A 15,614-nucleotide genomic window follows, 5' to 3' on the forward strand; every position below is an offset into this window, starting at 1 on the left:
ATGAGCGAGCCTTGAGAAAACAGACATACATTCCAGAAGATAAACATGCTTAACACCACACAATGTCTGAAGAAGTTAAGACAAGTTTTTTGTTTCATTAACACTACATTAATACACGTCACTCTCACATCATTTAGATGTAACCTACTGCTGACCACAATAAAACACTTTGTCGTTTGATCACGACCAGCCTCCGAATTCACCCCCACTTGCAGTTCTATCCCATTCAGGAAAGCAAACAGCAATACAATCTCTCAGTTGCAACTTCAATCAAAATAGTATTCTCTGTATTCTTTTACAATCTCAGTTCCCGTAAACTAGATCTAACTGGAGTAAAATAGAATAAAATTCTAAATTCCCCTGAGTCTTCTAAATTCCCCCTCGGGCTTTTACTGTCCTCACTTCCCTGAGGTTGAAAATTCTTTGTTTGTGGCTAAATAATCTCTATCTTTCCTGAAGATAATTACCTACACTAAAAGTTCAAAGGCTCTTTTTAACTATTTGTTTCACTTTGTCTGTCACACTGTTCTGTTTACTATCTGCTTTCAAAAGCATCCCCCATTCACTAATGCAAACAGAGCTACTAATGCAATCTGTTGCAAATTGAATTATAATAGCCAAATGCCAAATCATAGTAACATTAATCTATTTTTCTAATCCATGTTAACACAGAAGCTTTCTTCAAATTTGTATCATTTTGGCATGTCTGTGATTGTTTCTTTACAATTAGAATCAAACTTTTACAAAACCATCATTTGCACATCAGTTAGAGCTTCAGCTGCTTATAGCATTTGCTCTCTTTTGTCTCACTATTATTTATCAGAACTGTTCATACAGTATACAGACATTTAGCATGTCATCAATTTCATTAACACTGTTTGGAAGCTTTTTTCTTTTATCAAATGGTTAATCTGCAGACTGCTCAACTTAATAGCATCATTATTCCTCAGTCCCTAAATTACAGACAGCTACCATAGCCGCTTGCACCTTCAAATCTTTTATAAACTCTGTTATAAACATATGGAAATCTATTCTTCAATGCCCTTGTTTTCCTAACATTAATACAATAAAGCACATTCACATCATAATTAACACTGACATATAGAATTTTGCCCATTCTGCTTAATGAAACATTCCTCATGTTAATCCCTGTTAATCATACTCAATGCCTTATTTTTATCTTAAAAAACTCACTTTTCATACCATTTCAACTTAATTTGACTTAACAGGCGTTCATAAATAGTCCCATGAATTTTATCAATCCCTACATTCCATGTTCCTTCTATCTTCAATCTTTCCCTACATTTCAGTTTCCTTCTTACATCTGTTCTCTTTATCTGCAATCCAACAATTCAGTTCAACAACTCTCAACAACATTTTATTTTCTATCCGTACATTTCAGTTTCTTTCTACATCTGTTCTCTTTATCTGCAATCCAACAATTCAGTTCAATAACTCACTCTTTTGTAATTTCCATCAGAAAAAACAAACATTCTATTTTCTATCCCTACATTTCAACAATGATCTGTCTATTCATAGTTTTACACAGATGCTGAACACATATAAAAAGCATTTTGTTAAACAAATATCTGTTCTCCCAATCTCTTGCATGGATTTCTGGCCATAATTTCTTCTTTTTAACAAAAACTGGTGTGTAAAAATGATCTAGCTCACTGTCAGATGATCCCATTTTTTGCTGAATCTCCTCTCTTGGATTTTTATTTTCGACGCGCGTCTTATTAATCTGTTGAACGTCTTCGACAGATCTGACTTTTAACCCAAAATCAGACGGGTTTTAGCAAATATGCTCTGTATTCAGCTGTGACTCTTCCGTTCACTTACTTTATCAGCTGTGGCTCTTCCGTCCACCTACGAGCTAGTTTTCAGAAAATTGACTTAACTTCCTCAGGTCAATTTCCCGCTTAAAAACTCTACTCGCACACCAAAGAAACAGTCTCAGCCAATATGGTTCACTCACAGTTAGCCTATATCAATCTACACCCAACAAAAGAGAAGAAAAATAATAATTTGGCTGTCTTTTTTACCTGAGACGCACTGCCATGGATTCTTTCTGATCCCGGTGAGGATTCTTCTCTGGCCCTGAAATCAGGAGTTTGCTCTCTCTCTCGTAACCTGTTGAGCTCTCTCTCTCAAACCGTCGAGGTATAAGACCAGTAACCTGGTACCGGGGCGATTCACTCCGTCAAATCCGTCTCAGGACCAGGAGAAGAATTTGCCTCACGGAATCCCACTTCTGACACCAAATTGTTGTGGCAAAAAACAATTACTAAACTCAGCATTCCCAGGCAAAGAGACGTCAAGATCCAAATTGTATTTAAAAAGAAAAGTAATTTATTCATGCAAGAAAATGGTTTCCTGACTCCAGCCTTGCAGCCAGGCTGCAGGCCAGAGTCAGAGACAGACTGCCACTCCTGTCCTCCTTCTGCCCAGAGAGATTGGCCTGCTACTTTATAATGCAAGGGGAATCCATCACCCCCACCGTTTACACAAGCAGGAACAGCTTCCCCCAGCATGGGAACTTAAGACACAGATCATTCTCGGGCTCACACCCCCCTCCAGCTGAACCAACGTTACATCAGGAAACTCAGAATACAGACAGAGAACATACAGCATTAATCTGTTAAATCATTAGGAAAGATTAAAAATGCCATTACATTCAGTGTGTTAAATAATGTGCTTTTTTGCCATTTGTTGTGTATCTTTGGATTGTTGTGTTGTAAATAAATCCAAATAATAAAAAACCCATTATTTTTAAATCTCCTCATTCTTTGTGTAAGGTAATGTAATGATAGTGCCTGAGAGCTCCTAATAGGGCCATTATGGGAGGCTCTTTGTCTTTCTCAGGTGTGAAACACTCAATATTCATGGGTGGTTTACGCATACTCGCATAAAGCTTTCTTACACAAGACCTGTCTTACAAATTTTAAATCAGTATTGTTTTATCTGAATGAGTAGTCAGGGTAATTTTCACATAGTTTTGGAGCAAATATTCTAGGCTAAGTGATACAATTTTCAAGTCTAGTGAAGAAATAATCAGTTTGGGTTTCATGACCTTATTTCAGTGACACTTTTCTTGTCATTTTCACAAACCACGCATAAATGTTATTATCTCAAAACTACAACATTTTACATACATGCTGCTGACATATTATTGTAGCAGAGTTTGTGCTGAATGCAGTGTAATAAGACTTTAGCCATGAAAATTTCACAAGTAACAGAAATAAGCACAAATGTTAGAGCATGTCAGAACACCTCAGAACCCAGAAAACACCTCAGACCCCAGAGGGTTAACTAGCCATAGGTGGCCCAAAACAATAGGTGCAACTAGGGGGAGTCCATGAGGAGGAAAGGGATGGTTTCTGTGTGGTTGCCGGAGGTGATGAGGGTTATAGGACCAGTGGTAGGGGAGATGTTGGGGAGTTCTTGACGATTAAGCACACTGACAGAGATCTGGTGGGAGAGAGACGTGATGGGGAGGTGTAACTTCTGCGCAAAATGTAGGTCCATGAAGTTACCCTCAGCTCCGGAGTCCAGAAGTGCCTGACAGGTGTACGTGTTGTTGTTGGCCCATCTCAGTCTTACCAGAAGGAGAGTAGACGGTGAGGACTTCTCGGCAGAGATCCCACCGGATAGTAGCCTCATTCTTACTTCCGGGCTTACTCTTTTACCAGGCAAGAGTGCAGAAAGTGCCCAGCACCACCACAGTAAAGGCAGAGTCCTTGGGACCTCCGCCTTTCTCTCTCCTCCCGGTAAAGCCGAGCTCTACCCACCTGCATGGGCTTGTGATCGACGACGGGACCATCCGTGTTCACATTAATGCTGCCTTGAACCCCAACGCCTCCGGGGGTGCGATTGGGGCGAGTGTGCTGCTCCAGACGACTGATGCGGGCATCTACCCGTAGGGCCAAGTCAATGACATCTAACTGACTTTGAATGAAAGAAAAACTGAGAAAAAGTCCAGAATGCCTCAGACTGGTAACTCTGTATTTTCATAAATTTTATAATTTCGTTCTACTCACTTTTTTTTACTCTGACTTAGCCCTGGTGCGGGGTAAGTTGTGCCTTTGGGGGAATACGTTGGGGTAAATTGTGCCAGTGATTTCTGAAGTAAAACAGAACATTTTAATGTTATGAACTGTAGCCTAATGCTATATGAAACCAAGACAAATTCAATACAAAATTACTCATTTAAGGCGAGACACGGCAGGCAAAAACATAGTTTTTTTTTTCACTGGTCAATTTTAAGATTTTGGGATATTTGTCTTCAATAACATGTCTTCTTTCAGACTTGTGGTGAAAAAAAGTCCAAAATACACATTTAGGTCTTTATTTTACTACACTTTGTCTATTTGCGTCAGTAGATTTCTCCGAAATTCAACAAAAGTTGGCGTTCTTAATCAACGCGCTGCTCCGCGATCTCTCTCTGCTTCCTTTAATCTCACACATCGTTGGAAAGCTCTCTCTCCTGTACAATGCTGTCGGATCCAAATATGGTAATTTCCTTTTAATCAGCAACCAATCGTGAAAGTACAATGGGCATTTAACCCTAAAAGCGAAATCTCATTGGCTGATATCAATTTCTGACAGCGTGATTCGTTCAGATGCATCACGTGACGCGCTCTGACATTTAGATGTGTGTTTTTGGCTGTTTTTCTGCTCAGTTAAAGGCCATAAATGCTGTGTTTATAAGTTTTGATGTGATTTAGGTGGTTTGTATTGTTGTTGCTAATTATTTGATAAGATATTGTGTCAGTAAATAGTTGTTTCCACTAAAAAAGTATGATTTTTTACATTACAAATCTTTAAATGCCTTTTTCTCAAAATGAGTTTTTTGTCATTCTCCAGTAGAAACATCTCAGCCTATGTAGCACCGATGTACACCAAACTTTCCAGTTATACACTTAGCAGTATTCTGAAGATATGTTCAGAGGGATTTGTTAATAAATCATTCCTGGCCTGATTTATGTGACCTTTTAATCAAAAAAATATGGCGAAAATCAATTTTTAAGGCTATGGACAGTATATTTTGATTTCCTAGGTAATTAAAGCATATATCCTGAAATCCTTCTGAACATCTTCTTTCATCTTGTGTGTAATCAAAATGAAAAAATAATTTTGCACCTGGCTTTATCATATGTTCAGATCTATCTACCGAAAATATATGCAAAATTGCGCATATTTAATGAGAAAATGCCTAATTTGCATAATTAAACATACAAATTTCAAAAACTTGTAATACATTTTTTTTATGAACTTGTGTAAGTAATCAACTGAGGAAGTTTCATGGTGATATCTATTATTTTACAATTGTACCCTATTCACCTGTAGTGTCTCGCCTTAAGGTTTATTTAGATATTTTAACATAATTTTGTAACATATAAGAATAAAGTGACTAGGCTAATTTCTAAACATCTTATTGTGACTTAAAAAAAACCTTATCTTTAATGACAGTGCAAACTCAAAACTGAAATCAGTGTTAGCTAAATTAAACAATGGGCAGGTAGGCCTAAGTCAAACACTGATGAAGTGTTTCTCCTCACTTCTCCAGATTATCTCCTGTAAGTATGTACTGTAGGTCTAGGTGGTCTGGATCTGGCCTACTACTTAATATCACTTGCCAATGCTGCAGGGGAATATAAACTTCAGCTCCCTTCTGGCTGTACCACCAAGTTTTTGGGATGTGGGTACACTGCAAAAAATACTTTCTTAGTTAGTATTTTTTTTTTGTTTCCAGTCCAAATATCTAAAAATTCTTAAACCAAGAAGCGTTTACTAGAGAAGTAAAATGACATAAGAAATTCTATTTTGTTTTAAGATAAAAAGAAAGTAATTTAAGTAATTTTTGCTTAAAACAAGCAAAATTATCTGCCAATGGGGTAAGAAAAAAATTCTTGGTTTCCATTTGAATTAAGATTTTTTTTCTTGTTTTCCATTCTAATTCAGATTTTTTTTCTTACCCCATTGGCAGATAATTTTGCTTGTTTTAAGCAAAAATTACTTAAATTACTTTCTTTTTATCTTAAAACAAAATAGAATTTCTTATGTCATTTTACTTCTCTAGTAAATGCTTCTTGATTTAATATTTTTTAGATATTTGGACTGGAAACAAAACAAAAATACTAAGTAAGAAAAGCATTTTTTGCAGTGTAGTTTCTTGAGCACATATCCTCTAGGGATGACTCCATCATTTTCTTTAAATGTGAAAATAATCATAATCATGGGGATGGCACAACTTAACCCAGGCCCTTTGGCACAAATCACCCCAGACCCACAAGTTTGAAAAACTAGCATGATCCAGTAGTTAAGAGCTAACATCATACTAACTCATTGTGTAGCCTTCTAAAGCACTAAAGCACAGGGCTCTCAAGTGTCACGCATTGAGCGTGACAGTCACTCATTTCGGCCTTTTGTCACGCACTCCCGCCACACATTGTATTTCTCACGCGGAAAAACTATTTATAATATATTTAATATGCCGCAGTGCCCAAAATGTATCTGGCCGCGCCGCTGTCACTATGGAACCGGCAGGAAACAAGCGTGTCGCCGCGTCTCCCCTGGAGTTCTTAGTTGAGCCTGCCTGCCACTTAACAGCCAATCAAAAAAAAAGAAAGGGGCTACACATTAGCCAATCATAAAATAGCACTATTGTATCTGGGTAAGATTTAACGTAACAACCAATGGGGGAAAAAGCATATCACTGCCCTCACAAATTAGAAGTGCTCCATCTCTGAAATTGTTTAAGTCATCCCTTAAAACGTATTATTTTAAAGAAGCTTTTGGGTATAACGTAATTGTTGTGGTTCTCCATGTAATCTATTTTATGGTTTTGTTATAACTTATGTTTTGTTTATTGATTTTAAATTGTTTTTAGATTTATAATATTGTTTGCATGCATGCACTGTAATAGTTTGTATTTCATGCTTATTTTATCTATTGTAAAGCGCTCTGAGAATTGACTTTTAAAAGCGCTATACAAAATAAAGTTATTATTATTATTATATCCTGGAATTGTTCACGTGATCTTCCGAAAGTTTTGTTCACCCACAGAGGAAAACACTGGATCTCCTCATGATCTCCTGTTTTAATGTTACAACAAATTCACAACTTGTTTGACACAAACAATGACAACTTGACTGCTGTTAGAGAATGTTTCCCAGATAATTAGATAATTAATTTTCATGAGTTACTGTAACTTAGCCAACAGTTTTACAGCCTGTTCACTGACAACACCTGCTCAGAACAAGTAGTCTAGGCCTAGTCATATTTTCATTATCACACGATGACTGACATATTGTTATAAACATCTCTCTCTCCAAATAGGCTTAATAATTGTATTAGCTCTAAATAAATTAAAGTGTATTGCATAGTCGTTGTTATAAGTCACTTTTGAAATCATGTCATATTTTATAATTATATCCTGGCCATGGATGCATTAATCATTGCATCTGTCTTTCAAATATGTCAGGTAAAAAGCATACTTTGTATTTGGTTGAATTGTCAGTGCCATGTGTCAAAGATTTCCTTCTGCAAGTCTGAGCAATTATTAATAATAACAAAAACACTAATAATAATATTAATAATAAAACACCCCCATTCCCGTGAACCACCCAGACCCCCCCCTGCCCCCGCCCCCGCCCTGAGAGCCCTGAAAGCATGTGTGACATGTTTTCAAACTTGATTGATTAATTGTTCAGACACTACAATAAAAAAAACTTTAATCATAGAAATGTTACTTTGAAAGGAAAAAACAAAACAGTTTTTTTAGATAAAATGTGCTTTCCTCTCATGCCATGTGTCTCTCTTCTTTAGAGGATGAGTAAAATGGATGGCTTTTTAAAATTATGTGGTCACATGACCAATTTCTTCTATGGTTTTCCAGAAACAAGGGGTGGATCTACAGGTAACTTACCGAACAGGTAACTTTGCCTACTTGCATTCTTCATTCGTTAATGTCTCGTTTTTTTTTTTTTTTTTTAACAAGTAAAACTTAAAGTGTGTTGTAACGCAGGTGTTACTGAACATGTACCGAGTAAAATATTACTGAAAATTGATTAGTAATGACGGCTTACACTACTGCGTTACAGCAAAAAGTAATGTTACTGTAATGCATTACTTTTGTAACGCGTTACTCCCAACACTGCATATTACTTTGATTCTATATATAGCTATGCAGTGTTCTAAGCAGCCTGGATGGGTCGCTGTACGTGATGCAACACTTATTTAACCACAAGAGACTTGAGACTTGACTTGGACTCTAGCTCAGAGACTTTGAGCATCTCTGAATTCTATACACCTAAACAATATAAACATGTTTTGTGAAACTTTAATTCTCTCAAAAACTACTTGACTTTTTCTGACCATTAAAAAAAGAGGGTCATCAGGTTTGGATTATGATGTAGCCTTGATAGAGGGCAAAAAGCACATTAGATTTCCCCAGGGTCAACTTACTGGAAACAAAATTCTAGGAAGGTTTTTACAGTGCCTGAACAGCAGTTCTTGGAAATGAGATCCAAAAGGAGAAGAGTAAGGTAAAATAGCTGATATTTTGAGCATGTTATGGTTACTGACAAGTAACAGACTTAAACATAATATGAAAAACATGTTGTGTATCATTGTAATTTCGGGATCAACGGGATGATGACAGCCAGCTACCTGAGGTCTTGGACAGAATTGAAGAGGTGGTGTTGGCATCCCAAGAACTGCCCAAGAGGTTGCACAGGCCAACAGAGGATTATTGGAGCTGACTTTGGCATGCAGACGGTTTATTAATTTCACAGATGAAGAACGTGCAGCAATCAAAAAGTCATTTGCTTACATAATTTGCAACGGTTTGTTAACATCCAGAGTAGTATTTCGTGAATTAAACTGTACTAAAATCCTGTTTTTGCAGTTTGCTGTCATTGGTCCATTCACAGTTTGCATGCAATGAGACTGTGTCAGCGAAATGCAAACACCTGTGTGAAATGCAAAGCAGAGGACTCCAGGGAAAACACCCAGAAAACACCACATCTGGGTTGACACTCAGCATCAATCTCACGCTCTCACGCACACGCAAGAAATGTCACGCCAAAATCCATTTTTCTTTAACTAATTACTGTTTCCTCCATTACAACGCCGTTACAGTTACTGACAATGAAATGCGCCGTTACTATAATTGAGCTCAATGAAGTGGTTTTCATCGGATCGGGCATACTCCGTTTTTTTCTCTGGTGTGTGTGTGTTTATGAGGCGCCAGACTGGACAGAAGCGACAGTGCGCGAGTGAGATCGAGTGTTTTCGAGCATAATATAGTTTGTTTATAAATTAAATATACATTTCAGCATTAGGATGATCTCTGTAGCCTATCGGTATAATCTGCACCGTTTTAATTAGTTTACATGGTTATAAAATAAAACTCCAAAATAAAATTATTGTTCACAGACATTTGTAATAAATGTTAAGTTTTATAATGGTTTGTTCCTGTTATTTTTAAAGAAATCTTCATGAATAAAGTCTTGTCACATTTATGAGGTGTAATATGGCTTCTTTAAATGGTGTGAAGTCATAATGTACAGCCTGACCAAAGCACAGTCTAATGTCTGGGTAATGATCTGCAAAATCTTCCTCTGCTCGGGTGTTCTGTCTTCCTCACAAGAAAAGGGATCCGTGCCAAATGTTGATGTTCTTGTCAGACAGGACCCTGCGTCTTGCTGGTACATGTCTGCAACCACAGATGCCTCTGGAAGGAGTTCCTCAGAAATGTTTGCTGGACACCCGCCTTCAGCCAAGATGTTTGGTTTCCCTTTTCCTACAGCAGCAATACCACAATATATAAACAAGAGGCAATGTCTACATTTTCAAAGAAAAGCCAACTCAAGCATGAAACGGCTGTGAGGTATATCATAGAAAGGACCTACCAAATCTACACGTTACACGTAATTGACACAATGGTGCAATTATATAAAAAATAACGATGTGTAAATTTTGTACGTTTACATTGTTACAACCAAAAAAAGAAAATAGCCTGCATTCATGCATGTTTAGAAATACCTGCAATCCAATGTGCATTCCATGATAGCACAGTTCCTTCAAACCCAACTGAGGAAACCTGACAAGTGAGATTGGATACACAACATGTAGTTGTATTGTCCTCCATGTTGATGATCTCTTGGTCTTGAAGTTCTTTCAGGGGATAGTGTACTGTTATTTATTTCTGGCCATATTCGCTCAACTTTGAGCTTCTGTGGATACAGTATTATAATATTGTATTGTGCAAAGAAATTATGGACTTCAGGTAAAGTTTTTAATGTGGTAGTAAAAACTTACCTTTGATGATTGTGTTTGGACATGCGGTTGCCTGTTTATATTGTATCTGTGTCTGGACAGCAGCTCTTGCATATACAGGCACATAAATAACTATTCCGTGGTCAACCCGGATTTGATCCCACATGCCGTTTTTATCACTGCTTCTCTGAGAGAAAATCCTGGCTTCAAAACTGTGACAGTGCAGTTTAAATGTTCAAAACATGCTGAATTAACACCTATTTCAAATTGTTCATAAGGGCCAAAGTAATGTAATACTGTATTTCAAATGGGTTGGGGGCCCAAAGCAATATACTGTCAGTGAGTCAAAAATTGTTACAGTCTATGACATTTGAAAAGTGCAGTGTTGTGATCAGTCAGGTCAGGAATTGACACAAAAATAATAAATGTTAATGGGACTTCTATATACCTGTAAACTTTCTGATAGACTGTTAAGTTGTTTTGAACAGGCATGGTGTTATAAGCCACTATTTGGCTGCTGAAGCATCTATTGCCTGCATCAGTCCAAACATCACCAGCTTCTCATTTTTGTCCAAGTGTAGTTTATGTCCCTTGTATTCTGCATGTTAGGGGACTGGATTCAGATTTCGTACACCCTAATAGTTCACAAAACAAGCTGTTCTGGCAGGACCACTATCATCGAATACGATTGACAATTAGCATACAGTTTGGATTGGCGGTATTCTGTTCTGGGCGAGAACTCCCTGCACATTAGAGTTCTCAATGGGTCGGGTCAGCCCGACAAACCGTCGGACCTCGGGCTTAATCTTTTCCGCTCAGTGAAAAAAATAATAGTATTTGTATTAATCATCGCTGCTGTTCACCGTAAAGAAAGTCTGGCTGCTGCGTGTAACGTGGCGTGCATCATGGAGAGGGGAGGGGGCAGACCTGACTTTAGCCTGGAGAAGAAGATGGAGTTGGTGAAAAGTAAACTTGCCGCAGGTGAATTCACCGTTGCTACTACAGGAGTGGGAAAATCAGAGGTCTGGAAAGTGTTTGGAGTGGTCCTGGATTCTGATGGAAATTCTACAGGTTATGTACAGCCCGCCCGCTGGCTGGGTACATGTTTTTTTATTTATTATTGTGTGAAGATTTTTATTTAGACTGCATATTTATATAGCCTATTTATATATTTAAAGTTTATTGTTTCAGTTGTTTGTATTGTTAAAAGGCGTGAACATTAAAGGTTGATTTGAATTCCCGTCTGCTGGTCATGATAATACGTGTATGAGGGAAAAAAAATACACCCTTGGGGTAAACAGAACAGAACCAACATGAATGTATGCAGATATCATTAATTCAAGATTTTAAAGTACAACATAATTCGAGAATTTATTCTGACTCAAGGGGAATCAGAAAGCCACATCCTGCTGCTCCCAAGTGCTATTCCGCCATACATTATAGTTATCCATTTTACCCGCCTAGAAAAGCGCCACGTTTTATTTTGTGTCACCATACTTGGTTGTGTAACTACTCGTGTAACTGTATTTAAATAGGGAAAACGTGGAGGTGTTTGGTTGCTTCTAACTTCATCTCTGTTTGGTCCCTATGAATGAACTGGGCTAAGCTAAGTGCTATCAAAGTGTCACGCACTGAGACTAGAGAGGTATGTATCAACTTGTCTTAGTTAAGGGAATAACATAGTTTAATATGAAAAAACGGTGGAGTATTCCTTTAAAGAAGTCGGTTGATATTGAAATAATAAAATAATCCATTAAAATGCTTAACAAAACAAAAGTTAAATAAAAAAGTTTCCTTTCATAATTTTTAAACAAACAATTTTGGATTATTTATAAAGTTTTATTAAAGGAGATTTTTAAATAATTATTTTGACACAATGGCACCCCCCTCCCATCCAGCGTCGCTGTGCACTGCATACAGATGTTTTTGCGCCTCTTTGCATCTATTTTCAGGTGTCCCACTGTGGGTGGCACCGGCACACCGTGTCTACGCCTCTGCAGTTTCAGATTCCCTTTTCTTCGCTACTGTCATAGATAGTGCATTGGGGACGTCACAAAGAGTCCTAAACCCGCCCCTTTCTGAACAGACATAAAAGAAACTGAAGCATTACTTCTGTATATTCATTCAGCTCCTGACACAAGATGAATCTGCAGGTCTCCGTCGTTCTTCTTTTCATTTCTCTCACTGGAGGTACAGAAAACAGTATTAAAATGTATTATTTGCTAATCATACTGTAGAGCGCTAACTCAATGTCTCTCTCTGTCTGTAAGGTTATGCTCTCAAGTGTTACTCCTGCACACCTGATTCGTCAGGTTCCTGCGCAGGAAAAGAGGAGACATGTGGACTTCTACTTACTAAATGTTCAAGCATTATAGTGGACAACACCGGTAAGTCCAGTTAAATGTGGAAATCTGCTGTATAAGTGATGCCGCTGGAGAGAAAGTATACTTGTTAATTGCTAATCTTGAAATTGTTTTATCTTATTATATGGACATTTATATATATTTTTCAGGTCCCCCTAAGTCGTCCATCACAAATAAAGGGTGCGCAGCTGAATGTAAATCAGGGGCTGTAACGGTAAATGGAGTGACAACGACTAGCCGCTGCTGTGACACTGATCTTTGCAATGCAGCAGGTATTGGCCTTTGTTTGATCATGCGCTAGCAGTTTGATTTCATCCACAGTAACTTAAAATTAGGAAATGGTACAAATAATAATTCAATATAATGGGCATCAGATTTTTTTTACTGGAGTAGATTAGGGGTGTTCCCGAAGCCAAATCCCTCATCTAAAATCTCTATGCAATAATGAGTGAAGTGATGAGTGAGAGTAAAAATGAAACGAGCGCAAATCCGTCCATGTGTGCATCTCTCAGAAATCAACTCATAGGCTACTACATCATATACATGTTCTACGATATGATATCGTATATTATTGTATGTATAGGCTATATTTAAATGATTTAAGCCGTGTACAATATGATACTCGAACGAATGGCACAGCACGGCACGCTCTCAGCAACCAAACCAGCTCTAATAGACTATAATCAACTAAGCTTCATATACATTAATTACTACTTGATATGTCTATTTAAATGTTTTAAACTTCGTATGATGTGATAAGCTACATGATAGATTTATTTCTCACTCTCTCTTGAAGGGGCTAGCACTTATTTCCATGGATTTCAATACAGTGTAACAAGATCGCAGGGGTTTGGTGTCAGATTACATTAATACTGTAATAATTACATTCATACCGTAATAACGTCAGATACCTGTCCTGATCGCAGGGGTTTGGTGTCAGATTACATTAATACTGTAATAATTACATTCATACCGTAATAACGTCAGATACCTGTCCTGATCGCAGGGGTTTGGTGTCAGATTACATTCATACCGTTATAACTTCAGATAAATTGTTAAGTGATTGTTAATAAGCAGCACAATATCAGAAGTAGTAAAAAAAAGTGTAAAGCTATAAATGTAGCTATAAGGAGAAGCTTATGAATCAGTCAAGTACTTTCAGAGTTTGCATAGTTTTTAAAAAAAAAAAGTGAGAAATTGATCAACAATGAACTTGCAGTTTTCATTACTATTATCAATATTGTTATAAGTATTAGTAGTGGAGTGTTAATAATACTAATGTCCTTCCTGTGTTGATTAGATGGAGTGTATAAGGGAAGCTTCCTCTTGCTCGTGTCTCCTCTGCTCTTCTACTTCCTGTTTCAGTGAGTCCAGCTGAACTTCAGATTCTACAGCAAACACCATCAAACAAACGCAATATGATACACAATATGAATAAAGCTTGTTTGTTGCTCTGCTGTTCTTTGGTTAAGGAACTGAAAATATGTACCCTTTGTACCATTTTAACATTAGAAAATTACTGCATTAAACCTACCACATGAATTTTATTTGCATAAAGGAAAAGTTATTATAGAATGTAATAAAGAATTGAAGAAAAACTTTGCCTTTTTAAAAAAGTGTGGTGAACATCTGTAATAAAATTTTGGTAACACTTTACAATAACAGTACATGAATAATCATGTACTAATACCTGAATTAAAAATTACTTTACTATGAACTAATGATGAGTTAAGACATGTACTAATGAGGAACTAACCTTAACTACGACATGAGTCATATGAATTCCTGCATGAATATACCATCTTAACTACACGTTAGTACATGCTTGTTAATTAATGTATCAATTAACATTTCGTGGTAAACTAAATCAAACATGCTGTAGATTAGAAGAAAGATGTAAAGGGCAATGTAAAATTGTTCATAAATTTGACACCAGCAACTGTCACAAACATTAGTGAATGACACTAGATGTCTTGCAATATTTACATTTAACCTTACTCATTGAACACACAATGATGCATTCATCATTAAAAACAATTTAATCATATTCCGTTTTAAGTGATTCCACTGCTGCCATCAAGAGTGAAATATCTACACTAACATATTCATTAAACAGATGCAAGCAGCAGAAGACCACCAGAGTGACCACACACAGTAAACCTTTGTTCACTCAGCTGCGCATAATAGCACCAAATTAATAAAAAACACAATATATTGTGCTTATATATTGCACCAGGGTTCGATAGAATCAAGTTGAGTGTGAAACCACACTGGGAACAATCACGCTCGGGCCGCAGCAAACGAGCCCAGTGTAAAAGCCCCCTTAGATGTGGGCCATGGAACGATGTCGAAACTCTTGAGCTGAAAAGGCACAGCAACTTGATAAAGGTCTAAATCACCTATGTTAAAGGTAAGGTTTAGGTTAACATTAACGTTACATTAGCCAAACAAGCTAGCCAGCTCCCTATGCCTTGCTGATTGAAATACATGTTTATCCAATTTCATTTTTGTAAACGCATGTAAGGTGTGAGTGCATTGCATGAATTGCATTAAACACAGTTCCAATGCAGCAATTCACATACAATTGATCACACATCAATTGTAACTTGATAAATCAATTTAAACAAAAAACATTTGTAAAATCAAGAAATGACTGCCACCTGGAGCGCATTTTGATGAAGAGAAATAGGAGGCAATACAAACTAAGTTGGACTTCTTTAACTGGTTGCCCAACCTGTGTTTATAAATCCAGGAGTACCATACACACACACACACACACACACACACACACACACACTTAAGCACGCAAGTCTGTAGGTATAAAATATTCTATGAAAGTACTGACAGTACTGGCTAAGCAACCACCGAGTCAGCTATCAGTCTAATAGCGCGCGTGCGTGCAAAAAACTTTGGTTTGTTGTCAAGTAAACTGTCACATTGTAAAATCGTAGAGCTCCGGGTAACCCG

General features: G+C 37.2%; 1 protein-coding gene and 1 long non-coding RNA gene across 2 annotated transcripts in view; both read left to right on the plus strand.

Moving 5' to 3' along the window:
* The window catches only part of LOC306999438, a 743,560-nt gene that overhangs the window by 573,330 nt on the left and 154,616 nt on the right, over positions 1–15,614 (plus strand). The gene's annotated exons all lie outside the window — the stretch shown is intronic.
* Positions 12,341–14,693, plus strand: LOC306999034 (prostate stem cell antigen-like). The gene is made up of 4 exons (XM_079613432.1): positions 12,341–12,474; positions 12,555–12,671; positions 12,797–12,919; positions 13,948–14,693. Exons 1-4 carry the CDS (start codon positions 12,426–12,428, stop codon positions 14,013–14,015), a joined length of 357 nt encoding a protein of 118 aa, XP_079469558.1. The 5' UTR covers positions 12,341–12,425; the 3' UTR covers positions 14,016–14,693.

The sequence above is a fragment of the Phoxinus phoxinus genome (genome assembly GCF_949152265.1).
Source record: "Phoxinus phoxinus genome assembly, chromosome: 5".
Taxonomy (NCBI): domain Eukaryota; kingdom Metazoa; phylum Chordata; class Actinopteri; order Cypriniformes; family Leuciscidae; genus Phoxinus; species Phoxinus phoxinus.